The sequence below is a fragment of the Sturnira hondurensis genome, unplaced genomic scaffold (genome assembly GCF_014824575.4).
Source record: "Sturnira hondurensis isolate 20B ecotype Veracruz unplaced genomic scaffold, ASM1482457v3 Scaffold0000648, whole genome shotgun sequence".
NCBI lineage: Eukaryota > Metazoa > Chordata > Mammalia > Chiroptera > Phyllostomidae > Sturnira > Sturnira hondurensis.
In genome coordinates this window covers 9,491,240-9,519,173 of record NW_028073279.1, presented here as the reverse complement: position 1 = coordinate 9,519,173, position 27,934 = coordinate 9,491,240, and the positions used below count along the sequence as shown (strand labels likewise).

General features: G+C 41.0%; 1 protein-coding gene and 1 long non-coding RNA gene across 2 annotated transcripts in view; one reads left to right on the top strand and one right to left on the bottom strand.

Annotated features, from left to right (window-relative positions):
• CACHD1 (cache domain containing 1) overlaps positions 1-27,934 on the top strand; it is a 212,800-nt gene that overhangs the window by 90,967 nt on the left and 93,899 nt on the right. The window contains exon 3 of the mRNA XM_037043383.1: positions 27,233-27,381. Within this exon, the coding sequence (XP_036899278.1) occupies positions 27,233-27,381 (149 nt within the window). The remainder of the gene's footprint in view (positions 1-27,232; positions 27,382-27,934) is intronic.
• LOC118985095 (uncharacterized) lies at positions 728-27,306 on the bottom strand. Its single transcript, XR_005066053.1, has 3 exons — positions 27,231-27,306; positions 6,439-6,448; positions 728-738 (listed from the first exon to the last, which is right to left on the bottom strand). It is a non-coding gene; the product is annotated as an uncharacterized LOC118985095 (long non-coding RNA).

The following is a 27,934-nucleotide window of genomic DNA, read 5'->3' as shown; positions in this document are numbered from 1 at the left end:
AATCGTCTGGTCGAGGGCAACTGTGTGTTGGAAGCTTGACTACTGCTTCATTTTCATCAGGTGTTATTGGTCTGTTCAGGCTTTCTGCTTCTTTTTCACTCAGTTTGGAAGATTATATTTTTCTAGAAATTTGTCCATTTCACCTAGGTTTTCAAATTTCTTAGCATATAGTTCTTTGTAGTAATTCCTTACAATCCTTTGCATTTCTGTGGTATCGGTTATAATCTATTTTATTTCTGATTGTGCGTGTTTGGATCCTGTCTCTTTTTTTCTTGATGAACCTACTTAAAGGCTTGTGAATTTTGTTTATCTTTTCAAAGAACCAGCTCCTGGATTTGTTGATCCTTAGAATTGTGCCTTTATTCTCTATGTCATTTAATTCTGTTCTGATCTTAGTTATTTCCTTCCTTCTACTGGTTTGGGCTGTCTTTGTTGTTGTTCCTCAAGTTCTTTTAGGTTTAGGTCATTTATTTGAAATGTTTCTATCTTTTTTAGGTAGGCCTGTATTGCTATGAACTTTCCTCTCAGGACTGCCTTCGCTGTGTCCCATAAGTTTTGGTTTATTATGAGTTCATTTTCATTTGTTTGCAGACACTTTTTGATTTCTTCCTTGATCTCATTCTTGACCCATTAATTGTTTAATAGCATGCTATTCAAAATCCCCATGATTTTGAGGGTTTTGGGGTTTTTCCCTTGAGGTTGGTTTTTAGTTTTGGTCCCTTATGGTTGGAGAAAATGCTTGATGTAATTTCAGTTTTCTTGGATTTGTTGAGGCTTGTTCTGTGTCCTATCATGTGCTCTATCTTTGAAAATGTTCCATGTGCATTTGAAAAGAATGTGTGTTTATCTTCTTTGGGATAAAGGGCTATATATATATATATCAGTTAAGTTCATTTTATCTAGGACATTGTTCAGTGCCACAATATCTTTGTTGATATTTTGTTTAGAAGATCTGTCCATTTTTGACAGTGGGGTATTAAAATCCCCTACTATTACTGTGTTGCTGTCAATATCTTTCTTGAAATCCTCCACAATTTTCTTTATGTATTTGGGTTCTCCTGTGTTGGGTGCAAATATATTTACATTGTTTATGTCTTTTGATGAATTCTTCCCTTGAGTATTATGAAGTGACCTTCTGGACCTCTTTTAATGGCTCTTTTTTTTTGAAGTCTATTTTTTTTGATATGCATATGGCTACCCCAGGTTTTTTTTCCTGTCCATTTGCTTGGAATATTTGTTTCTGGCCCTTCCTTTTAGTCTGTGTAGGTCTTTTGTTCTGAGATGGGTCTCTTGTAGGCAGCATATGTGTGGGTTATGCTTTCTTACCCATTCTGCTATTCTATGTCTTTTGATTGCATTTAATCCATTTACATTTAATGTTGTCACTGATAGGTACTTATTCATTGGCATCTTTTGTACCTATGTTCCTCCCTCCCTCCATCCCTCCCTCCATCTCTCTCTCTGTCTCTCTCTCACGGTTTTTCTTCCTGTTCTTAAAGCAGATCCTTTAGCATGTCCTGCAGAGCTGATTTGGAGGAGCTCTATTCATTGAGGCTTTTTTTTTTTTTGTCTGGAGCTTCTTATTTGGCCTTCTATTTTAATTGAGAGCCTTACTGGATAAAGTAGTCTTGGTTGCAGGCCTCTGGTTTTCATTACTTGGAGTATTTCTTGCCATTCCTTTCTGGCTTGGAGCGTTTCCATTGAGAAGTCAGCTGCTAGTCTTATTGAGACTCCCTTGTATGTTACTTCCTGTTTTTCCCTTGCTGCCTGTAGGATTCTTTGTCTTGGAATTTTGCCATTTTAATTATGATGTGTCTTGGAGTGGGCCTCTTTCGTCTTGATTGGGACTCTGTGTGTTTCCTGGATTTGTGTGACTTTTTCTCTCATCAAATTAAGAAAGTTTTCCATCAGGCTTTTTCAAAAGGTTTTTCAAACAGGTTTTCTCTCTTGCTCTTCTCCTTCTAGTATTCCTCTTATATGGATATCATTATGTTTTATGATGTCCTATATTTCTCTTAACCCCTCTTTGTTCTCTGAGTATCTTTTCCTTTTCTTGCTCTTTCTGGGTGTTTCTTTCTACCTTGTCCTTCAGCTCTCTGATCTGATCCTCTGTTTCATCGATCCTGCTTTTGATTCCTTCTACTGTGTCTTCAATTCAGAAATTATATTCTTCGTTTCCTCTTAGCCATTGTTAATAGTTTCTATTTCTTTTTTTCATGTTGATATTGTTTGCAGTGAGTTCATTGTAGTTTCCCTTTAGTTTTTGGTAATTCGCTGTGAGCTCATTGAGCTTCCTGATAATCAGTGCTTTGAACTCAGTATGATAGTTGACTTGCTTCTATTTCATTTAGCATTCTTTCTGAGGCTTCTTTCTTTCATTTCATTTGTGGATTGTTTCTTTGTCTTCCCATTGTTTGTTTGTATTCAGTTGGAGGGGGGAGGCAAAATGGTTTAATACAGTGGGAATGTATTCTATGGTGTTTAAACTACCAACCTGTAGAGAAGAGATAGGAAATCTTTTGGATATTTGTAGTGTTAACCATGATATTTCACCTAAGTAGCCACTTTTTAGGAAGGGTGGAAAAGAGATAAGACTCTTGTTATGGGGCAAGGGGGAAAGGATTGTGAGTTGGATCTAGAAAGCAGTGAGCTTGTGGGAGGTCAGATTATGAGGTGAAGTGAGTAAGGGATAAAAAATAGGTGTAGTGTAAGAGAGAATAGAGTTGACCACAACAGTATTGAAGTTCTGGAAACAGTGAAGTTAAATGAGGTTTGCGAAGGATGCTGTGTAGTATTTACAATTGTATGGAACTGCAGTTACTTACAATAGTAATGGAGCAACATCATATGACAGAATCTGTGTGATCTGAATAACAGGAATTGGAAGTACAGGACCAAGAGTAGTGTGCTATTGGAACACAAGTGAAGTGAAAGATGGAAAATAAAAATACACTAGGAAAGAGAGAACAAGAGAAACCAGTCAAACAATGCAATTTAGCAAACCAAGTAAAGAAGACTGAACAGAAAGAAAAAATTTTAAAATACTAATAAAATAAAATATGTCAAAATAATGAAAAAACAATAATAATACAAATATATAATAACTTGCAAGTTCTCTGGAGTTGCAAAGTGAAATTTGTCTCACTGTCTCAGTTGTTGGAAAGACCCTTCTTTGGATCTAACTCTGGTCCTTTCACAGTTCCAGGTTTTATCGCCTCACTTGTGGAGAATTTAAAAAAAGGAAGGAAGAGAGAATTTAAAAAAAAAAGAAGCCTCCTGCTGTATTTAAACAAGCCAAACCAGTTCTGCTGGTCTTCCTGGCTACAGTAAGCTGAAGGTGGATTGGTGGGGTTAGGCCAGAGATACCTCTGGGCGGTGAGGTCATGTATGCTCCATCCCAGGGTTGCCAGGCCAGAGCTCTCAGCCTCTGCTGTTGGGGTGAGACCAGTAGCCACTAGATGGCAGGTTCAGCAGCTGGCAGTCCCTGGGGCTGCAGCTGTGATTGCTTGGCCTCCTCCACAAGGGTGGGACTGGGAGTCACTGGGGGGGACGTTTGGGTGGGCACTGTCTCAAGGGCCTCAGGTGTGAGCGCATGGCCTCTGCTGCAGCTGCCCCGGTAGCAGGGGCAGCGGGGTCAGGCGTGCTCCCCGCTCCTGGCTGTGGGCTTGGGTATTTTGCCTCCATAGCTGGAGTGGGACATGGTACTGGGCCGTGGGTTTTGGCGTGCACCATCCCCGGGGTTTTGGGTGAGAGTGCGCAGCCACTGCAATAGCAGCTGGACAAGGTGGAGGGCGGCTGGGTTGGTGGGGTATCTCTGGGGTCGTGAGTGATCTGGGCGCCCTCCAACTGGGGCCAGGGTTAGGTGCGCAGTCGCAGTTCTGGCAGAAGAGGGGCCCATGGCTGAGGCTGTGGAGGCTTATATTAGTTTTTCATGGTATTTTACTCATAAAATGTCTCTATTTTGTCTTTTCTCTTCAAAGATGTTTTGGCTTGAGATTGAATATTGAATTGACAATTTTTTAATGCTGTTCCACTGTGCTCTGAGCTACATAGTTTTTGATGAAAAGTCAGTTCAAGTTCTTTGTCTGCATTGTCATTACCCCACCCCTACCTCTTGGCAGCTTTTAAGATTTTTCTCTATATCTTTGGTTTTCAACAATTTGGCTATGACTACCTAGACATAGGAGTCTCTGTTTTCATTCTGCTTGGTGTTTGTTGAGGTTTCTGAAGTTGTTAATTATGTCTTTCATCATATTTGGGGACTTTTGACCATTTTTTAAAATATTTCTTCTAACTCATTCTGTGTTCTTCTTTTGGGACTTCAGTTTATGGAAGCTCTTTTGTTATTTTACAACCAGTTCCTGAGATAATACCCTCTTCTCTTAATGTTTTTACCCTCTGACTTTCAGATTAGATCATTTTTGTTAGTCTGTCTTTAACTTCAGTCCTATTATTTTTATTCTGCTCCTAAGCTCTCCGGGTATACATGTTTTCAAATTTCCTGATACTGTATTTTTAAGCTCTAGGATTTGCATTTTTTAAAAATAGATTTCTATTTCTCTGCTGAAATTTTTTCTCTTTTCAATTCAATGCAAGCATATTTTCTTTTGTATCCTTTAGTAGAGTTATAATAACTGCATTAGAATCCTGTCTGCTAATTCTAACATCTGTGTAAGCTGATCTCTGTTGATTGTCTTTGGAATTGAGGAGACACTCTGCTTTTTTTTTTATATGTGAAAAAAATTAGAAATTGTGAATAACTCTGGGTTTTGTTATATTCCTGGAAGGAGTGCTGATTATTTTGTTTGTTTTAGTAGGCAATTAACTTATTGGACACAAACTAATAATTTGTCTGCATCGACTGCTCAAATTTCAGCTCAGTTTATTTAGATGCAGTTTACTTTATACATTTATAGTTTAGAGATCTAAGAATTTTTCTACCTCCAAAGATGTTTCAAACCCTCTATCACTTAAAAAAACATTATGATAGAAGACTAGTTTTTAAAATAGTTTTTATGAATTATTAATACTGACAGTTCTACCTGCAAGATTCAAAGTTTATAAAGTTTCACTTTACCAATTACCATTTGCTGGGACAGAGTAAAGGAGAAGCATATTGGTTTTATAAGAAATTGATGCTGTCCTGGTTGTTGTGGTTCAGTGGATTGAGCACTGGCCTGGGAACCAAAATGTTGCCAGTTTGATTCCCACTCAGGGCGTATGCTTTGGTTTCAGGCCAGGTCCCCAGTAGGGGGTGCTCAATAGACAACCACACACTGATGTTTTTCCCCCCTCTCTTTCTCCCTTCCTTCCCCTCTCTCTAAAAATAAATAAATAACCTTCCTTTAAAAAAGAAATTGATGCTTATTAGGTGTTACTATTCCAAATTATTCTTTTATGTAAATATGAATTCGAGGCCCCAGTCATAAGGAATTTGGATGAGTCCAAAGCAGTGGATTAGGAGCCATCTGGAAAGCAAGATCTAAATCCTGCACAAAATTATATCCCTTTATGTACAGGAGAAGAGAGAGATTCTGTAGCAGAACAATTTACTTGTGGCCTCCATTAAATAGCTCTTTCTTTAAAGAGATTATAACTCTTCTGGTAAAGATGGTGTCATAGGCAAACTTGGATCACCTCTTTGAGCAACCACATCAAAATTATAAGTATAGAACAACCATCAGTCAGAACCGTCAGAAATCGAGTTGAATAGAAGTTTGACAACTACAGAATTACAGAAATCATCCATCCACACTGGTTAGGAGGGGTACAGATGCAGAACAACCTGGTCTGTCTCTCATGTGTGGTGGATAAAAATTTGGGAGGGATATCTCAGGAGCCCTACACCAGGAGCTCAGCCCCACCAGCCCCACCAGCCCCACCAGCCCCACCAGCCCCACCAGCCCAGGGTTGCATGCCAGGAAGAGAAGTCCTCACAACATCTGGCTGCAAAAACCAGTGGGGATTGAGTGGGTGGAAGAAACTTCTGGAGCCCCAAGCACTTCCTCTTAAAGAAGCCACATGGACTCTCCTAGCCAGACTCATACCTGTGAGGTCCAGCACTGAGGTAGTAGCTTGAAAGGCACCAGTGGTATACAGGGAGAGACTGAAGTATCTGGCATCAAGGCAGGCAGAGGCCATTGTCCCTTTTCTGAGCCCTCGCCCTGCAGAGCTAGCAGGCTGTTGCCATATTTGAGATTGCATCAACCTGGCTAATACTGTTTGACCTACCTTGGAGATCCCCAGAAATTCCACCCCATCCAACATAAGGACTCATAGAAGCTGCTTTTTCATATAAATGGTTGGTCTTGGCTCATGCTTCACAACTTCCTAAATCCTATCAAACAAGCAACAACTGGCCTCAGTGAGCCCCAACACTGGCAGCAGCCAGTCTAGCTTTGCATCTTGACTTTGCCAGGGAGTCTCCAAGCCCAGCACAAGTAGCAGCCTTCTCAGATAGCTTTGTAGCTCAGGAAGGATAACCCTGGGCAAAATACAGGTTGGGGCTGCCCTTGGCCAGAACCACCCAGGAAACCCCAGGGCCAGCACACCCAGGGGATAGTTATAGACCACTTAGAGCACCACCATCCTGCCCCTGCACAACTGATCCTCCTTGGAGGTAAGTGATCACAACCAATCTGGACGGCCTGGGTAAATCCTTCCCACTGATCTGCCAACAGCAACCAAGGCTCAACTACAAGAGGGGTTGTGTACTTAGCCCGCATGGAGGGTGCACCTTGAAAACCCAGCTTGGGGGACAGGGGAGACTATGCCACTGGACCCTATAAGATACCTACTATATTAGGCCCCACTACCAAGACACGGAGTCAAAGTAGCTCTACCTAATACATAGAAGCAAACACAGGGAGGCTACCAAAATGAGGAAACAAAGAAACATGACCCAAATAAAAGAACAGATAAAATCTCCAGAAAAAGAGCTAAATGGAATGGAGATAAGAAATTTATCAGATGCAGAGTTCAAAACACTAGTTATAAGGATGCTCAAGGAACTTAGTGAGGACCTGAACAGCATTAAAAGACCTAGTCAGAAACAAAGGATTCACTAATTGTGAAACAATTTACAGGGAAACAACAGTAGAGTGGATAAAGCCAACCATCAAATCAATGATTTGGAACATAAGGAAGCAAAACCAACCCATCAGAACAACAAGAAAAAAAAAAAGAGGGCAGTGCAAGCAGCCTCTGGGACAACTGTAAGAGGTCCAACATTAGCATCATTGGGATGCCAGAAGAAGAGGAAGAGCAAGAAATTGGAAATCTATTTGAAAAATAATGAAAGAAAACTTTCCTAATTTGGTGAATGAAATAAATGTACAAGTCTAGGAAGCATAGAGAGTCCCAAACAATTTGGACCCAAAGAGGAACACACCAGGCCACATCATGACTGAAATGCCATGAGTTAAAGATAAAGAGAGAATCTTACAAGCAGCAAGAGAAAAGCACAGAGTTGCCTACAAAGCAGTTCCCATAAGCCTGTCAGCGAATTTCTCCAAAGAAACCTTGCATGCAAGAAGGGACTGGCAAGAAGTATTCAAAGTGATGAAAAGCAAGGACCCAGATTACTCTATCCAGCAAAGCTATCATTTAGAATGGAAGGGCATATGAAGTGCTCCCAAGATAAGATAAAGCTAAAGGAATTCATCATCACCAAGCCATTATTAAATGAAATGTTAAAGGGATTTGTTTAAGAAAAAGATCAAAACTATGAACATTAAAATGACAACTAACTCTCCGCTCTCAACAGCTGAATCAAAATTTAAAAACAAAAACAAACTAAGCAAACAACCAGAACCAGCAAACAGGAACAGAATCATAAGTATAGGGATCATTTGGAGGATTATCAGCTGGAAGGGGGAAGGGGGAGGGGGAAATGGTAAAGGGATCAAGAAACATAATTGGTGGGAACAAAAAGGGATGTTAATAGTATAGGAAATCGAGAATCCAAAGAACTTACACGAATGACCCATGCAGTTGACAAAAGGGGGTGGGGGGAATTGCTGGAGGAATGGGGATACCAGCCAAGGCGGGCAAAGGGAAAATACTGGGACAACTGTGACAGCATAATCAATAAAATCTACTCTAAATTTTTTTTAAATAAGTGTGCATGGAAATTTTTTAAAAAGAGATTATGAATAGCAAGCCAGTCTTAAAATAGCAGTTCCTTATGTGCTGATACGTGAAGAGTTGATCCTAAATAGCATGATGCTGTAGGATTTTAAAGCTGGAAGAGACCTCAAAGACCATGGGTGCAAGGGCAGAAAGTTTAGGAAACTTCCCTCCATTTTTTTTTTTTTTTTTTGGACAGCCGCCTTGTAGCTTGGGATGGAGAATTAAAGAAACATCTTTTGATTGGAAAACTTGAGCCTCAGACAGGATTCTGTCATGACTGCTTGGCTTTTGGCATGATATTTAACTCTGAGTCTACATCAATTTCATCGATAAAATGTGAAATAGTGTATTTTGCAAGATTCTTTAAAAGATTATGTGGTTAGCTCAGAGTAGGCTTTCAGTATTTTATGTTCTGCTTTCAGAATACAAAAATGGTGGTAGAGTGTAAATACAAGGGTATACTAGTGAGATGATTTCTATTTTTAGTCTGTTATTTAATGCTCTTTAGTTACTTATGCCTGGAAGGAAAGATCTGTAAACTTTTTTAGGAGTAGAGTTTAACAGAGAGAATGATCACAGAAAGGCCCTGAGAGGGACTGGTGGGACCTTTAAATAGTCAAGAAATGTGAGACTAGACATGGGATTTGTACTGGCTTTGAGTCTGTGTTTACTCTGTATTTCTATGCCTGGAAACACCCCACTGTAGGAAAGTTGAGGTATGTTGTCAAACTATGCACTGAACCACTGGGAGAAAAGGGACAATGATTAGATAAGAGAAGGGGTGGAAGAGCTGAGCACTTCAGAATCTTGTCTTTGACTTCTGGATTCCCATGCTTGGTGCTAGCTAGGAAGTTAGTAAATATTTGGGGGGGGGGGGTGTTGTGATAGGGAGAATGACTGGATATAGTCTTGCATCTCAGTATTTGTATTTTCAGTATCTAGAAGTGTTTTGGTGTTGGCTTGCCAAGTGTAACTCGTGTGGTGGTAGCCCGAAGGCTCTCATTTTGTTTGCAATTACCTAGTGAAGCATGTTCAAGGCTCAGACTTGTCCAGACTAGAGGAATCCCAGAGGTGGTGTGGATGGATTCCATTCTTTCTTTGCCCTCAACCTTTCTCCATCTATTCCCAGAAGATTTGTTAATTCACCTCTTACCCAAATCTACACTTGGCTCTGTGTTTATTGTAAGTATTCATTAAAAGTTTGTTGAATGGGTGAATAAAAGGCACTATATCTGGAAGAAGGCAAAAAGAAAGGTTGAGAGGTATTGAAGCTGCCCAGGTGGGGAATTACAATGAATCAGCGAAGGATCAGAGCAAACAAATGACTGTTCTCTCAAACCACAGCCCTAGCAAGTTTAGCTGGTTAGTGTTTAGGTTTCTTGACTGGAAATCAATCCAGGTCTGTTTCAGCTCTTACTGTTCTTGGTCTAGCTCTCCAGGAGATTAGCTAATTTTTACCTCAGAAAACCCTCTTCCCGGACTACCTATCAAATCTTAGGATGCCTGGTTAGCAAGATGGGATGGTGGTCTCTCATTTGGGAAAGATGATACAAGGGGGATGTGGTAGTTGTAATAGTTAAGTGAGTATTTTCTTAGTGTTGCCGTGTATGTTTTCTCATTTTAGCATCTTAATGATGTAAATAGTGCAGGTACTATTAACTCATTTTCCCTATGGGAAAACTCAGAGACATAGTAAGTAAAGGCCTCATAGAAACGCTCATGTGTTTGAGACAGATTTTTAATCCTAGTTTTGTGCTTTCTTTGTTTATATTGTATTGACTATGATAATAACTAGCATCATTTATTGAATATATATTACTAATTAATATGTTACTAATTAAGCACTGTTTATAAATCTTTTCTCTTAGCCACATGGTTTGTTTCTGTATATCCTTTCAGTCTTGGCTCAATGTTACCACTCAGCGAAGCCCTCCTTGAGTTCCCATTTATAAAATTTGTTTTTTTTAATGTTTTTAACTTTTTAAAAAATATTTTATTTATTATTTTAAGAGAGAGGGGAAGGGAGAGAAACATTGATGTGTGGTTGCCTCTTGCCCGCCCCCAACTGGAGACCTGGCCCACAACCCAGGCATGTGCCCCAACTAGAAATCGAACTGGCGAACCTTTGGTTTGCAGATCAACACTCAGTCCGCTGAGCCACACCAGCCAGGGCCCATTTATAATTTTTTTTATTGTACCCCTCTTCACTTCATTCTCTTCTGCTTTTTAAAATCTTAAAAATTGTTTATCTAGGACTTATATATGTCTATTTTTTAATTGTGTATCGTTTCTAATAGAACACAAGTTCTGTGAGAGCAAAGATTTTTGCCTGTTTCATTACTTGTCATGCCCCCAAAAGCCTGAAAAAGTATCTCAAGTGGTGGATGGTAGGTGAGTACTCAGTGAATACTGGGTTGGCCAGAAACCTATTAAATTTTTTCGTAAAATAAAAGACATTTTTTTTCACCAATAACTTTATTGATTTGGATATTTTGAGTATGTTGGCTGTCTCCTGCTATTGGCTTCCAGTGGGTAGAGGCCAAGGGTGCTGCTAAACACCTTCCAAAGCATTAAGACAGCCCCTCAGCAAAGAATTGTTTGGCCAAAATGTCAATAGCACCAAGAAACTTCACAAACCACTCTTTAAAAAAATATTTATTTATTTGTTTGTTTATTTTTAGAGAGGGGAAGGGAGGGAAGAAGAGAGGAAATGAAACATCAATGTGTGGTTGCCTCTCACATGGCCCCCACGGGCGACCTGGCCTGCAACCCAGGCATGTGCCCTGACTGGGAATCAAATCTGCGACCCTTTGGTTCGCAGGCCTGTGCTCAATCCACTGAGCTGTGCTAGCCAGGCCACAAACCACTTTTGATTTGTTTGGCCAGTCACAGCATCTTCTCCACACACTGCACAAATCTTTTTCTTGCATTTCAGTTGCATTTTTACCTTTCTTGAAATAATAAAGCACAATATGGCAAAAATGTATATTTCTTCCATCTTCAATATTAAAATGACTGCACAGAAATTCACCAATTTTGTTAAGTTTTTTAAAAATGCGTGCTAATATGACAGCTGTCACAATACAGTCTAACAGAATTGTTTCAAATGAAGTTAAAGACAGCTAAGCAACTACTAGAGCCATCATATGAAAAAAAAAACGTAATGGACTTTTGACCAACTCATTGTTTGCTGCATGAATTAATAATTCTCAAAATCAGCTCTGTAAGGTTTGCTGAGAAAGAAAACCACAAAGAAATATTTGATCCAAAGTCAGCTAAGAGGTTAGAGAACCTGATTTTGAATTCCAGTGTATTTAGATTCAGTGCTTCCCTATATGTGTTCAAATTTTTTCCTTAAGGTATCAGGCAGGGCAGAATTTATTATAGGACATAAGGAACCAGGCTCTGTTCTTTTTCTAATCTTTTTTCTAATCTTTTTTTCTAACAATTCTCACCTTACTTGATTAGTATATTGGAATTTAGTATGAGATTTTTTTAGTAGTATATCACTTTAGAAAAAGGAAATATTTATGTCATTATACTTCATCATGCTGCTTTCCCAGAAAAATCATCCAAGTTTGACTTTGAATTTGTTTTAAAAGAAATGCAACAATATCGTGTTTAGAGGATGGTCCTTAAACTTTTGGAAGGACTAAGAAAATATTAAATAAATGTTTTTATAGCAGAGGGAACATTTTTGGTATTTGTTACCTCTTCCAAAAATAAAAATTAGGTTCTGTCATGCCTCTGGTAAGTGGTAGGCAGTTGATTAATTCAGCAAACATTTGTTTAGGAATTACTGTGTTCTTGGCATTATAAGAAGAGAAACAAAGAGCCTATCCCAAAGACATAGTATAGTCACAAGACAGAATAAGACGTGTTCTTATTTTGGTATATGTTGCTAATCCCTTGCAGGTGATGCCCTGAAGGACAGAAATGCCCTCTTTGGGCATTTATGACAAGCAGATTGGTGGTCTAAATGGACAGTAGATCCCATTCAGTGTGGTACTACTTTGGGTTTTGCTCAATTATGTATGTGTTTTCTAAAATGTTTATAAATGGGGGATGGGTATAAGAACTAGTGTGTATCTGGATTGTGTTATAGTTTATAAAAGATTATTTATTTAACATGACAGTCTGTTTCTTTAACAACTACTGCTTCATGTGAGATATCCCATTAACTTTTTTTTTTTACCACAACTCTGTGATACAAATACATTTTCTCTTCCTGTTTTTAGAGCCAAGGAATCGGGAGTCAGGTATATTTCTCAGAATTATTCTTTTTTGAAACAAGGCTCAGAGGCCTTTATTTAAATGTTAAAATTTATTTTTAATTATAGTTGACATGCAGTGTTCTATTACTTTCAGGTGTACAACACAGTGATCAAACATTCATATACTTTACAAAGAGATCACCACAGTAAGTCTAGCAGCCGCCTGTAATAGTGCTTAGTTATGATGCTGTGGACTCTATGACCTATGCTGAACCTTACATCCCCGTGACTTGTTTTATAACTGGAGGTTTGTACTTGTTAATTTCCTTTTTTCTTTTGTGCTCATTCCCCAACCTTCTTCCCATCTGGCAACCATTAGCTCATTCTCTGTATGAGTTTTGCTTTGTTTGTTTGTTTTGTTTTTTACATGTCATATCTAAGTGAAATCATATGGTATTTGTCTTTCTCTGACCTGTTTCACTTAACCTAATACTCTCTAGGTCCACCTGTATTTTCACAAATAGTAAGATTTCATTCTTTTTTTATGGCCGAGTAGTATTCTCTCATGTATATATACCATTTCTTTATCCATTCATCTGTTGATAAGCTCCTGGGTTGCATCTGTATCTTGGCTATTGTAAACAGTGCTGCAATGAACATAGGAATGTGTGTGGTACATCTTTTCAAATCACTGTTTTTGTTTTCTTTGGATAAATACCCAGAGATAGAATTGCTGGATCCTGTGGTAGTTCTTTTTAAAATTTTTTAAAGAATCTCCATACTGTTTTCCATAGTGGCTGCACTAATTTATAATTTCACCAACAGTGCACAAGGGTTGCCTTTTCTTTACATCATCGGCAATACTTATTATTTGTTATCTTTTTGATAATAGCCATTCTGACAGTTGTGAGGTGATGCATTTCCCCGATACATAGTGATGTTGAACAGCTTTTCATATGTCTGTTGTCCATCTGTGTATCTTCTTTGGAGAAATATCGTAGGTCTTCTGCCCATTTTTAAATTGGATCATTGGTTTTTGTTTTTCTATATGAGTTGTGAGTTTTTTTAATCTATTTTGGATATTAAGCTTTTACCAGATATGTCATTTTCAGATATCTTTTCCTCTTCAATAGTTCTCCATTTGCTCTTGTTGTTTTCCATGGCCGTGAGGAAAGCTTTTGAGTTTGATGTAGTCCCATTTGTTTATTGTTGCTTTGCCCGAGGAGATATAGCCAAAAAGTATTGCTCAGATCATGTCAAAAAGTTTACTACCTATATTTTCATCTAGGAGTTTTATGGTTTCAGGTCTTTAATCCATTCCCGAAATCGTTCTTGAATTAGACGAGAATTTCAGTCAATGCGGCCTGACTCTAAAGCCCATAATCTTAACCACTGTGCTATGTTACTTTTCATACTTTTTCCACTGCCAGTTTTCCCTCATTTTCCATTTTTTAATTGAACGTGGTTTATTCTCTCCTGAGAGTATTGCACATCAACCAAAGTAATATAAATAATGTGTCTAAACATTGTAAGTACTATGATGAAAACTTAGCTGCTAAATGAGGAAAAGATGGAGTTTAAATGCTCATTTGACATGGGTTAAAAAGCGGTGGGGAGCTAGCGCCTTCTGTGTTATTGGGGGAAAGCCTTTTAGCTCTGGGAAATCAAAAAGATGTCAGTTGTGCCCAGTGAGGAAGGGCGTTCTAATACTAATGGATCATCCTGCAGGAACGTAAACAAGATCTAAAAACAAATGAAGCCCTTGATGTATTTGAAGACAAGGCTCTTCTGTCTTTTTCACAATTTATCATTACTTTATTATTAACATAACTTCAGGCAGTTGGTTCTAATTTGTTTTGTCATTTTGGAATTTCCTTGGCCCATTGATTTTTTTGTTGTTGTGTTTTTGTTGGGGTTTGACGTTGTTATAGTAAGTAAGTACTCCCAAATAAGAACTTCAGCGGGTGGAGAGAAGTTGTGGCAGTCGGTCTAGGAGCATGTGGGGTTGAAGTAGAACCTAGTGAGCTTCTGTTGTGTCTGTTGCACACGAGGAAAAGTTGAACTCTGGCATTCTTCCTGTAGAATGGTGGCTGGTAGAGCTTTTGTTAGTGCATTTTCCCTGAAGAGTGGAGCAGGCCCTCAGCTCCCTCTCAGGACTCTGAGGCTCTCTCCCAATATAAAGCGCTGACCACAACTAGGGTACTTGGAGAACTGCTCAGCCGGCTTCTTGGGGAAAAAAGTGAGGTGGGCCAGGAGAGAGGAAGCAGTCTGACAGCTACCTAGCTCACTGTTTATTAAATAGTAATTTTCAATTTAAAGTAGTTAGCTATCTTGTTTATATTTTAAGGAAAAAGATATGCAGCATATGTCCTGCCTGCCTGCTAAAGTACGTGTGTATGCGTGCACGAAAGCTTTAATTCCTGTACTATCCTGTACTAAATATAGACCAGCTGGCTTCAAGGGCACATATTGTACATTATTAGCCAATGTATGTGCCTGGTGTCAAGATAAGCTGAGATAATCTTGCTAACACACCCCCGCCCCTTCTTGTATACTCAGGCATTTTATATAATGTACTCTCTTTGAACACATGAAAATGCTGTATAAATCTATTGTTTATGTAAATTGTACTCTGCACATATTCATAGTATTTATAACAGTGTTCATTTTTACATTTATATATATACACCTATACCAATGACAGAAAATAGAAATCTCTATGTCCCCTACCACCACTATACACTAATACTTAAGGCTTGAAAATCCTGGTTACAGTTTTCTTGTGTTGCTGTTCTGAAAAAAACCAGAATAGTCCATGTTGCTCATTCCCTTGATTCCCACACTTTGTGTTCCGCTGTTAGTAAGTGAACAAATGAAGAGCCTGGTTCTGTTTTTCCATCAGCCAAGGCAGGGGAACCCCCACCCCACCGGAGTGGTGTTGCAGGCAGGCGCAGCTGGAGAAAAGAGGCTACAGTAGCAGAGAGGACGGGCAGGGCCTTTGGGGCAGGGCAGGAAAAGGCATGTGAGCTCCCCCCATGGCGTGCAGTCTCCATGCCCCGGGTGGAACATAAGCTTCTCACATAACTCTGCAATTCACGTGTGTGCACGTACCTTCTCTCAGTGAAGCAGACCCTTGAAAATACGGGCCCAAGCTTCTGACTCAAGCCCTCAAAGCTTCGCTTCACTAAGAGGAAATAGATTGAGTTGTCATTTTAAAAGCCAGGAAGCCTTCATCACGAGAAATGAATATTCCACTAAAAATGGAAACAAGCTCACTTTACACACATTTCCAGTATCTTAGGTTGGAGAGTACCCAGAAATGCTGGTGAAAGGTAGCAGTCAAGTCTTCTCCAAGTCTCCACACCCTCACCCCCAACTTCAACTCCATCTTCCACCAAAACTGCCACTCCTACTAGAAAAATAAAATAACTTCAAATAATCTGCACTGGCATAATGCACTAACAGAAACTCAGAGAGTATTTTAAATTCTGGCAAGAAAGTTAAGAACAGGGACCAGCTCATCCCTAATATATTCCTCGGTTCAATAGGAAATACCTGTGGTAATGATGTGGGGGAATTGATTGTTGCTAATACCAAGAACTCCTGGACCGGCTAAGTGCTTTGAAAATCCGGACCCGTGAAGTAACACATGGAATCATCAACTTGGAAGCTTACCAAGAATTACAAATTATTTTAATATTAGAAGACTCTGGCAGGTAGGATCATTTTCAAATAGCTAATGGTGGGCATTCACACTGGTTGTTACTTAAGCAGTCTTTAGTCCTTTTATATGCTGCAGAGCACATGCTGGTCCTTCAGAGTCATCATTGAGAAGGGTCACTGCCACAGAGGCCAGCACCCAATTCAGGCACAACCCTCCCAAGGACAGCGTTAGCCCCGAATCCGATGGAAACAAACAGCCCATGGAGAGCAGACGTGCCGTGGTTCTTCTGTTTGCAATCCTCCCTGTCATCAGATCGGGGATGAGAAGACCTTGCTAAATCCAACTGTGAGTTAGAGAATGATATCAGATGCCGCTTGGCAAGGGAACACACAGAATAGTTGAGAGGAGGATATAATAAAATTGTTGTGGTCGAGGCAAATATCCTCATTCCTCTGGTTTGGAACCCACATGGGAAACATTACTGGTGGTGTTGTTTCTAGCAAGTCTTAATAGCAGTGTGTTTCCTGCTAGCATCGAGAACGTTTGCGCCTCATCTGATGGATTTCTGTGAGTGTTGTTTTCCCTCATCACAAAAACAAAACCAAAAAAAAATCCTGCCTCTGCATTGGTGCTTACAGTTACATGCCTGCATTAGAAAGGCCGCTTGATGTCAGGCGCTCCTTTGCCACTGTTGAAACTAAAGCCAAGAAGTGCCTTTTCTATCTACTGAGATAAGCACATTACAAGCTGGCGTCATTGTTTAAAGGTAAGACAGAGAGAGAAGGTGCTCCTGCCTCCTACAGTTGTCCGGCCATACTCCAGACTCAGGTGATTGTGGATATTCAATGCCAGCTGTTTTCAACAGCTGGAGAAACCAAGCGTTTACAAGATGCTTTCTCTTGCACTATTATTTTCCTTTAGTTTTAAAGGGAATCTGTGTTGTAAAATACTGTTACTCCAAATATGGACTGCACTGTGCATTAGGCTGTGTCTCACACTGACTTACCTTTTTGCAGTGGGGAACTGGGAGTGACATTATACTTACTATATAACTAAGCTCCGCCCCCCCACGGCAAGGGCTGGTGTGTCTTTGAAGCCCCTAAATGGCACAGTACCTACTATCTTCCATTGGAAAAGCAAGTCAGGTTACAGTATTAAGAAAGGAGAAATGGAAATACCTAGGTTTTTCTTTAAATTGTGTCTCACGGTTTGTCTTTACAGGAATTGGATTTAATAAGTTATTGGTCAAGCTGAGGGTAAGGAAGTGGTTAGTGACAGCAGATGTGTGTTTCCCTGCCAGTGACATCTTTTCCACTTTATTGCTGGGCTAATTGGTACTTGCTGGCAAGTATTTGATCAATATGCTTTCAGAGGGCCTGAAGAACCCTAAAACTGCTCTGATCAGTTGGCCTCTAACTGCAGAGTAGGTCAGATTTCGTCCTTCATTTATAGAGAAAACGTTTCCTGAGTCCCTGCAGGGTGCCAGGTTCTGGCCCAGGTTGCAAACACTGTTGGAGATGAGGTATTATTTGCACTGGGTGTGGGGAAAGTAGGCTGCATGTTCCCAGAGCCCTCCCAGCTGCTCCTTGGTTCCTCGGGTGCCTCGGCCCCTTGTTTGGACTGCTTTTAAGTTACACTTGGTGTTTCTATGTACAGACATTTGTATTCTAAATAAGAGCTTTACAAGGTCAGAGTAAAAGGACTGGGTTGTCTTTCCTTTTCCACAGTTGTGTACTGCAGAGGCCACCGGTGAATTCCTGAGTTCTTGAACCCAGAGCATTTACCCCTTTCCTCCTTGATTAATATCCTGCACAGACTTATTTCAAAACTTGTGAATTAAAGGGTAGAGGTTATTCTGTATGCTGTGGCTCTTGCCTCTCCCCTACTCCGCAGCTCTCTCAGCCTCTCAGTCTTTGTGAGATCAAGACTAGGTTGAACTTCTTTTTCCTTGTGAAGCAACAGGCTGCAGACTTTCAAGGCCTGAGCCCTTGCTTATTTTGGTTTAAAGGAACCTCAGCTTAGGAGCTCCAGTTACAGAGTAAAGTGAGGAGAAGTAGGTTGATGCCTGCCCTTCCCTTTGTATTTTTCTTGTTGTTATGATCTGGTTGTTAAGGATAGTGGGGTGAAAAACAGGGCAAGAGCCCAATGAGCCCTTGAGTTGATAACCTTGGCTTTTAGGAGACATGGGGAGGGGGGTGCCCATGACTCTTCTGGAATACCTAATATGAACTGCCCCAAAGCAAACCCCGCTGTAACCTTTGAAGCAAACCTTGCATTTTGTTTGCTTCACGAGAGAAGCTGCCACTCTCAACCGTTTCCCAGAGCTCAGCCTCCTCTGGTTCTCTGGCATGTCAGCACTTGCCTTATGTTTTTTCCATTGCACTCCTCCCCAGCTCAGCCGCGGGGCCTCACCTCTCACAGGATCGGGGTGTGTGACCCTGGAGCCCAGACAGCCCTGCTCATAAATCTTCTTGGTCCACCTGCAGTTCGTCTGTCAGCAGCTGCCCCGCTTCTCCGCGGGATGTGCTATTCCCACACCCCCCTCAGACAACCCCGAAGGCTCTGCAGGCCATCGGAAACTCAGGCGGGCCCTCTTCTGTCTCTAGGTCTTCGTATATCTGGTCCCGTTTCCTTGCCTGCCACGCCCAGGCTCTGCTCTACTGAGTGACTTTGTGAAGCCCAAACGCGTAGTGGAGGAGCAGCCACATCACAACTACAGCCAGTCGCCATCAGGACTGATGTTCTGTCTGTCGGCCAGGCTTACTTCAGAGCCGCTGATTGTACCCAGAGGAAGGTCAAAATCGGGAACTAGACAAGTCCAGAATTTCTGATCGGCTGAACTAGATATAAGCAATATTCGTAGGTTACCTGCTCTTTTCTAAAACTGGAATCAGATTTTTCCAGTGTGGCAAATAATAGTATATTTTGTGGGGAGCAAATGAATATAGGAATGAATGCTCTTAAGTCCCTTCTAGGCGCCAGGCACTATATTAAATAAAAATGCAAGCGTTAGCTGGGTAACTCAGGTGGTTGCAGCATTGTCTCTACAGGCTGAGGTTGCTGGTTGGATCCCCATCAGGGCAAGTACAAGACTCAACCAATGAATGCATAATACTGTGGGTGGGGCAACAAAAACAGGTTTCTCTCTCCTCTCTCCCTCCTCCCACCCCTTTCCCTTCTTCTCTCTCTCAAATCGATAATTGTTTTTTATAAATGCATAGAATGGTGTTTCCAGTGTATTGATTTGATCTAATTATTCTATTTATTAGCTGAGTGACCTTGGGTAGTTTATCAGAGCCATCTATAAAGATAGCATACAGCAATTACCAACAGTTGTGAGAATTAAAAGGCATCATGTAAAGTTGCACGTTCAAAGTTCCCAACACATAGTAAGCAATCAGTAAATGCTAATTATTATGCTTATTATTATCTATTGTTTTATTGGGGGAAATTAGAGTCTCTAACTGAGGAGAGACAATAGTATGAGTCAGGTTACAAGTGGCGGTTCTGAAAAGGAGGGTCTGATAGGCCTTCAAAGAGGCAAAAATTGGGCTGGCAATGGAAGAATGAGTAGAACTTAATTTCATCTGGGAGAGTTTACATTTTTCTGCAATTTGGGGGAGCTTGTAGCAGGAAGAGAATAGAGTAGCAATTAGAAGAAATGGTGTCTTTGTTTTCTACATTTACTCAGCGTGAGTCTAGGCACACCACTGAGCCTTGATTTCCTAAATTTAAGAAAAAACACAAACCCTGGGATGAGGGATACCTGCTCTGCGTAGGTCCCAGGGATATTGAAGGCACTCGTGAGATGAGTTATGGAAAAATGCTTTCTCATGGCAGAATGCTCCCTGGTTACCTGAGACTGTCATCATGTGACCTGAGTGACAGTGCTCTGGGAGAGGCACTGACAGCCCTGGGGAGGTCAGAACCCACTGTTAACACGTCATCCTGACACCTCTCCAATGGCCGAAAATATGTTCTTGGGATGTCCATTCAGAGGACCTGAGTCAACGTGTAAAGACCTGCGAACAATAACAACAACCACAACAGCAGCAAATGGCAGTAACAACAACAGTAAAGCAACAGCCACTACTGTCTCTCTGGCACTTGCCATGTGTTAGACACTCGGCTAAACACAGACTTTGTATTTCTTATTTCTCAAGCAACATCATGAAGCAACTGTTGTTATTCCCATTTTAGAGGTTACTAAGTTGAGACTTAGAGAAATGATTTACCTGGTTCCCTTTAGCTAATAACGGATAGAACTGGATGGAACTCACTTATTTGACTCCAAGGTTTAAGGCCCCTTTTGCTGTTCATCTAAGGGAGAAAAAAATGTTCCCCCATCCCCAGACCCTGTGCCAGGTTGCCTGTGGAGGATTAGGCATGGATATGAGTTAAAGGAATAAAACGGTTAATGTTCAGGTAGTCCCTCTCCTTTTACTTGCGGCTCTATTGTTGGAAAATTTAGACCTCCCACGTTATTTTTCCCTATCAGCACCACGGGGCCCTTTCTAGTCCAGAGCCCCAGGTGGAACAATAACTATAATGCCGGTCCTTATCCTGGGCTTTATGTGTTCATTGTTTCGTTTGATCATCACAAAAAGCCCTTTTAAAAGAGTATTGTTCTTCTTTTACTCACGAGGAAACTGAAGCCTTGGCGCTAAGGGCAGTCAAAGAACTTGCCCAGATTCCTAGCCAGTAATAGAGAGAGCTGTTTGAAATGTTACAACTATTACTAATAAAAATAGTAGTAAGGGTGGAGCAATTCTTGTATCCCATATACAGTGAGCAACATGGAACAGCGTGAATGTTTTCTGCTTGGACTTTGGAGTGCCGTGGTGTGATACTCAGTGATGTTAAATGTTTCTGCTTGCTTCCACTTAAAATTATTTCTCTGCCATGTACATTTAGATAACCAAACCCTGGAACTTGCTGGAAAGCAAAAGGTTTATTTTTTGAGTAATAACACTGGAACTGAAGGACGGGGATCAGCTATTAAATTCTTAATCATGGCACAAGGTTTCTGAATGTCAAATGTTAAACTCTTCTCCAGTTGATAGGAATTTTGCTGTGAATCGTGGGTCCCCCAGGGCACCTTTCCTGTCTGTGCCTGTCAGCTTCATTGTTTTGTATTTTAAATAAAGCTTTCCTTTACATTCGAAACTCCTTCCAGCCCTTCCTTTTAGGAAGGGGACATAAATAAAGTGTGTACGGCGCCTTTGCATTTTTGTTTTCTTTTAACCGTGTGCCCACCCCACCCCCAGCCTTCAGAAGTGTAAAGCTAAGGTAAAAGAGAGCTTTAAAAAAAGGACTCTGGGGAAGTATGCAAATGACAGAACTGTCTATGGGAAAATTAAGGGAAGTGAAATTCAGCAAGAAAGAAATTCATTGATGTTGTGATGAAACGTTGTCACTGGAGATGATGACAAATTAGAATCCGTTCCCATGGGGACCGATGCAGTACCTACTGATCATTTGACCCGTGTCTGGGTGTTAGCTAGCCGAAGAATTGACCCAAAAGATGACAAGATGGTTTTAGTCCCGTTGTCTCATCAGCATTCAGGAACCCCTTAGGGGATGAAGGGGAGAGGATAAAGAAGGGTAAAAGATGAAAGCTGAGCTGTGGAAAGAAAAATGTTTTTAATTACACTGAGGAGGATTGCGGGTCCACCTGTAGCTTTTTGCCGAGAAGGTCCTTTGTTTTCTCCTGTCTGCAGAGACCGAGGCTGCCCCAGAATCTGTCTGGCCTTTGGGAAAGGTCCGCACTGGTAGCCGGTCCTCTTCAGTTTAACCGATGCATTCAGGGTTTAATCTCTCTGTGGGCTATCTTTCCTCTAATAGATTCTGTTACGCTTGCCGAGCAACCTGGATTTGGTTAGCATGCTAAAAGAGATTGCTTTCAGAGAGAGAAAAAATACCCTGCAGTGGAGCACGAGTTGAGGTTTCCATAGTGAGTCCCCATCACATGCCTGTCTGAAGGGCACAGGGAGGTCATCTCAGGCAGTGGGGTCAAGGGAGGCCAGCTCACCCCCTGGGAGTCAGGAGACCCTTATGCTCCCCATATGCCTCAGTTTCTTCACTTGTACAATGGGAAGTACTGTTTCGCCTTAACACTGTGATGGCAGATTAAACTAATTCAGATGAAAATCCAGAGGAACATATTAAATTCTGAAATCCACTTCCCAGAGGAAAGGAGCAGTATGTTTACTCTGGTCTCTGTCCGGGCTGTGAATAAGGGCACAAACACACACCCTCGAGTAATTAGAAGGGTGGAAGTTAGTTTGATGGAACGTATACCACAGTGTAACAGGTAAGCGTTGTTTTTGGAGAATACATTGTGTCAGAGTTGGCCCTGTCCCATTTTTTATTTTTTATACTAAATCGTGGTACGATTTAGCAGTTCTAAATTTCCTTAACATCTTGATTTTCAGAGGAATCATGAAGAATTGTAAATGAAATACTAATTTTAAAACATCTAATTCTTATTATAAGGTAATAAGACTGTGTGTGGCTAGGGTTTTCTGCCAAGACTTTCACAGGATTTCTTAAGATTTGAAAAGAAATGGGGGAGGAGGTTGTCAATCTGTGTATTACAAAGAGAACAGTGTTGCATAAAGGTTTAGCTTAGGCTCTGAAGTTAGACTACTTCTGAGTTTGCATCCCAGCTCCACTTACTAGCTTTGTGACCTTGAGCAAGTTACGTAACCTTCAGTGTCTGGTTCTGGAAAATGAAGATGTGTACCTTTTGGGGTTCTTTGAAGGCTTGGTATATATGTATGTTAGAATGGTACCCCACACAGAGTTGGCAGTCAGCAGGTGTTGGCAATTATGGTTTTGTAAATACGGCAAGATGGGGTGCCAGAACATGAAAGCCAAGAAGTTTCTGACAGAGGTGGAGAGAGCTTGTGTTTGAGACCTTCTGTTAATTGTCACGTGTGTCTGGGTTCTGCATGCAAGGCACTGCCCCCCACTGATGAAGAATGACGCTTGAGGCCCAACCTAGCCAGGAAGCCAATGGCAGACATTCCCGTGGCTCTGTGCCTTGGCTGACTATGTTAATGGACGTTCCATTCCTCAGAGTCTGTGATTTGTCATATTTTTATTTCAAGCGACCTCTTCAGTTTCTTTTGAATTGGGTTTGTCTGGGGCACCGTAGCTGAGCAGATGAATAGGAAGGCTTTGTAGACCAGACAATTCTGATTTTGAGTAAGTGAGTGAGCTCTTTTGCTTATCTTGCAGCTTCGGGTCACAAAATAACCTTATTTTCATAAATTGATAATACCTGCACTGCGGGGTCTCTGTGTCTAATGTATAGTAAGTACCACTATATGGTAGCTATTAGAATTTTCTGAAGGACCCTGAAATCCCTTGACGATGGGTTTATAGCACACAGGCTCTCATCCTGGTAATTCTGATGATGTAGATACACTGCATGGCTCTGAGCCGCTTTGTTTAGTTGAGCTTCAGCATGTTTATCTGAGATGGAACTCTGCCTCTCCTGCGTGTGCCGGTCACTTGTTGCTGCATAACAAACCGCCCCAAATGTAGTGGCACGAACAACTGTGTGTTTATGTCCATGAATGTTCGGGGTGAGGAATTTGGGCCAGGTACAGCATGGATGACTTATCTCTGGCCCGTGAGCTTATCTGGAGCTTCATCTGGGGAAGACTGGGGGCTGGAGTTGTCAGGAGGCTTCTTGACTCCAGCCTGGAGCCTGGGCTGGATAACTTGAAGACTTGCTCAGCTGGAGCTGCCAACCAGGCATTTAACTGTGGTCCCAGACCTCGTCACAGCAGGGTGGCCGAGAGCATTCCAAAGGAGGCAGGCAGAAAGCAGCGCGTGGCCCTTAATGACCTAGCCTTAGAAGTTGCATGGTGTCACTTTCTCCTTGCTCAGCTGGAAGAAGCCATCATAAGCCCACCCAGATTCAAGCAGTGGGAGACAAGGAACATTAAGACCCACTTCTCAATGGGGAGGCGTGTTCGGCAAAATTGTATAAAAATACAGGGATTATGGCTCCTATCTGGGGACGTGTCAGGGCTTCTGACTTTCACACCCGGCAAAGGAGGCCGCACAGTCTCCACTGCAGCTACTTAAGGATGTGCTGTGTAAATGAAAGCGGCCATGAACGATACGTGAACAATTGACCTTTGTAATAAAACTTTTACTTACAAATACTGAAATTTGGAGTAGTTAAGTATCACAAAATGCCTTTTTATAAAAAGACATTTAAAAATGTAACAGTCGTCCTTAGCTCCTACAAAAGCAGGCAGTGAGCCAGGTTAATCTGCCATGATTAGCTAGATCTGACTTTTTTTAAATCAGAATTTTCCAAATGTGTAGAAGAAACATGTGGATACTTCTTAAGTGTTTGTGTATGTTTCTAAGTATCTGAGAGGAAGTGACTGCAAATTCCATTTTCACTTTAGGAATAAGTTTGTGAAAATATTTGGAATTTCAGTCCTTTTAAGTACGCTTCATCTTTATCCTTCTGTAAAACTTTTGTTCCAGGGCTCTTGATATTTGTAGGTGGAAAACTCATGATATTCAATTTTTTTCAGAACCTGAAGAGAAAAGATAGACCTTGCTCTTGGAGTTTCCAGAATTAATGTATTGTTATATATTTTTAAAATCACCCCATGTTTTTATAGAGGTTGTGGATCCCTAGACCAAAAGATAAGGCTGATGACTCAGTCTCGGGGCTCAATTTTGGGGGGCCTTTGTTAACTCATTCAGTAATTTCTGCCTAAAATACCAGGCCGTGTGCTAGGTGCTGAAGATAAAGAGGACAAGTGTCTGTATATATTGCCTGTCCTTGCAGTGCATACAGTCCTAGTGGAGTAACCAGATGTTAGACGGTCGCGCTAAAGTGCGTGTGTGTTACTAGGCGTTGAGCTGGAACTTCTTACTCTGTCTCCCATCCTCAACTGTCCATTGATTATGAGAGGCTAGGAAACGGGGACCGTTACAGTAGTGCAACCTGCTGTTTAAAAAACCACGCCAGCACATCCAGTGACCGGGGGAAAAGTCCTGTGTCTCTGTTTTTGCATTACATTTTAAAGAACTGCAGACACGTGTGCAACCTCTTTCTAATTACTTTGAGAAAGGAAAAAGAACAAAGCAGGAAGTTATAAATATTGAAACGTGTTCAATTTGTTTCTTCCTTTTTTCCCCTCCTTTTTCCCCTCCTTTTTTTCCCCTTCCTCCCATTGTTATGGGTGGAGAACTAACCTAGAAGAACAGTTTGGGACTTAGTGACTGCGTAGAAAATTGGGATAATTGTCTCTGATGTTTCTCTATCAGTTTGTCTCAAATGGGGCACTGTTGACATGTTGGGTTGTAGACTTCTTGGTTATGGGGACTGCCCTGTGCGTTGTAGGCTGGTAGGGGCATCCTGGCCTCCACTACTAGATGCCAGTAACACTCTACCAAGTTGGAACAACCAGAATCATCGCCAAACTTCGCCAGGTGTTCCTGGGAGGCCGGGGGGATCACCAGTGGTCTACACTGAGATGGGAAAATAAATCGTTTCTCTACACTTTATTGCCAAGGCCCCAGTGAGAACAACATATGTTTCTTTCCAATGGTAAGAACTCGAGCTCAGGGAGTAGAATTGCAGGTGGACTTCCTAAACTTTGAGACACAAAACTCCTCCTTTGAAAATGCTGAAATGAATTTGGACAGCGCATTATTAAGTTAAACATTACACTCATACATACTCTCATTGTGTCCAGAAATTTTTCTAAACTCTATATAGTCTGTGCAATATTTAACCAGGCTGAGAGCCTCAGTTATTTAATTGAAACTGAAAGTTCCCAAATATCACTGGAGGAAGATCAGATTTTAAAATTGACTTGAAAGTAACAAATGAAGATATTCTGAGTTGGTTCCGTGTTCTTAGCCTGTAAGCTATTGGATTGTGTGGGATGCATGACCCAAAGGAGACGATTAGTTCTCTGCGAGCACGCTGATAATGAATAGCTCTACAAAACCAATTAGCTATAATTCTATCAGTCATTTCATTGGGGTAACATTCTGTTTAAGGGGAAGAAAAACACCAGTTTTCCTTGGAGATCTGTAATTAAGCTGTGATATTTGATGGGAACAATGGAGGAAAAAGCAGTATGCTTATCAATTTGCTTTTGTTATTCCCACATGAAAAGTAAATTATGGTGAAGTGTTCTGTTCACAGCAGTTAAGAAAGACGTTTGTCCATTCTAAAGATGTAACTGACCAAGTGTGTCTCTAACCATTTTCTGTGGGTGTCTGCATTGCACAACTCCAGGACGTGCCCCGCACACAGAAGTCTGATGTGCCCCCTGAAGTTGCACAGGATGAGACACTGTCTTTTTTCTTCCTTTATGTATTTTCCCCTGAAAATCTATGTGAATCCAGAGCCATGAGCAGTGGAGTTTTTCCTTCCAGTCATTACTGTCGTTCCGTAGCAGCCAGTGCCCACTGTCATGAGGACAATCATATCAAGAAAGCTTGTGTTTACCTCCCTAGCAAGGCATTTTATGGACCAGTAACTGTTCTATTTGAATTTGAATTTTTTAAAATATTTTATTTATTTTCAGAAAGAGGGGAAGGAAAGGAGAGAGGGAGAGAAATATCAATGTGTGGTTACCTCTCATGGGTCCCCCGCTGGGGACTGGCCTGCAACCCAGGCATGTGCCCTGACTGGGAATCGAACCGTGATCCTTTGTTTCACAGGCCCGCGGTCAATCCACTGAGCTACACCAGCCAGGGTCTGAATTTGAATTTGAACACGCGAAAAGTTCTTAATGCATTGTCCTCTATTATAAAACAAAAGATATTACCGGATTTTGCCGTGCATAATACACTATGTATAATGAGCACTCACATTTTTGTGCACATTATGCACGAGATTATCATACCCATTATTATACCCATGATATGAAATCATTATACCCATGTATAATGTGCATCTTTATTTTTCCTTCAAAAATTTGGGCAAACGAGTGTGCATCATACAGGGCAAAATGTGGTACTTTATTGTTATCTGAGTATCCTTTTGTAACTTCTGGCATTTTGCAATTTTTAATCTCAAGTAACACAGTGGAATAAGAGACTTGGGTGTGTGTTATTTCACCGGAAGTTTAATACATGCAGTTTGTGACACAGATTAGCTTATGAGAAAAAGTACAGTGGGTTATTGTCTTGGACTTTCTGTTTATTATGTGTACTGTTGTCCCCACAGCTAGCCAAAAAAATCCGAGAGAAGTTCAACCGTTACTTGGACGTGGTCAACCGGAACAAGCAAGTCGTGGAAGCCTCCTACACGGCTCACCTGACCTCCCCACTCACTGCGATCCAGGACTGCTGCACCATCCCACCTTCCATGATGGAGTAAGATGTCACGATGGTTTGTTGTTGTTGAAACCAGGAATTGAGTTCCTATTCAAAATATACCTGTGTTTGTTCATTGCACGGTGTATACAGTATTCCTGTCTTAAATAAGTCCTTTATTACTCACAGACCAGTAATTTGTAAAGAAGTGTGACTCTATATGCTATGTCCAGGGAATTCCTGGACCCTCTGAGCTCATCTTTTTGTCAGGCTGGAATTCAGGTGCAGAAGCAGCATCAGATCCTGTCTGAGAGCAGAGGTGATCAGTCTGGAAAGTTGCAAACATTTGGTCATGTGTCAACTAGTAAGTCATGAATAAGGTCATCTCTCTGATTCTGCTACTTTGCCTAATTTAAGGGAGTGCTTTTCATCTTTAATAAGAGCAGCAAAAATTCCCACTTCTTATTTTAGGGTAGATACCACCTTTAAAGCTTCCAAGAGAAATGTGGCTTCAGCTAGTATTGAAAGAGGATTGTTATCTGTATGGTTGAGGATATGTTCATTTATCAGGCTAGTGTTGTTTATACCTGGAGGAGTGGAGTGTCATGTGATG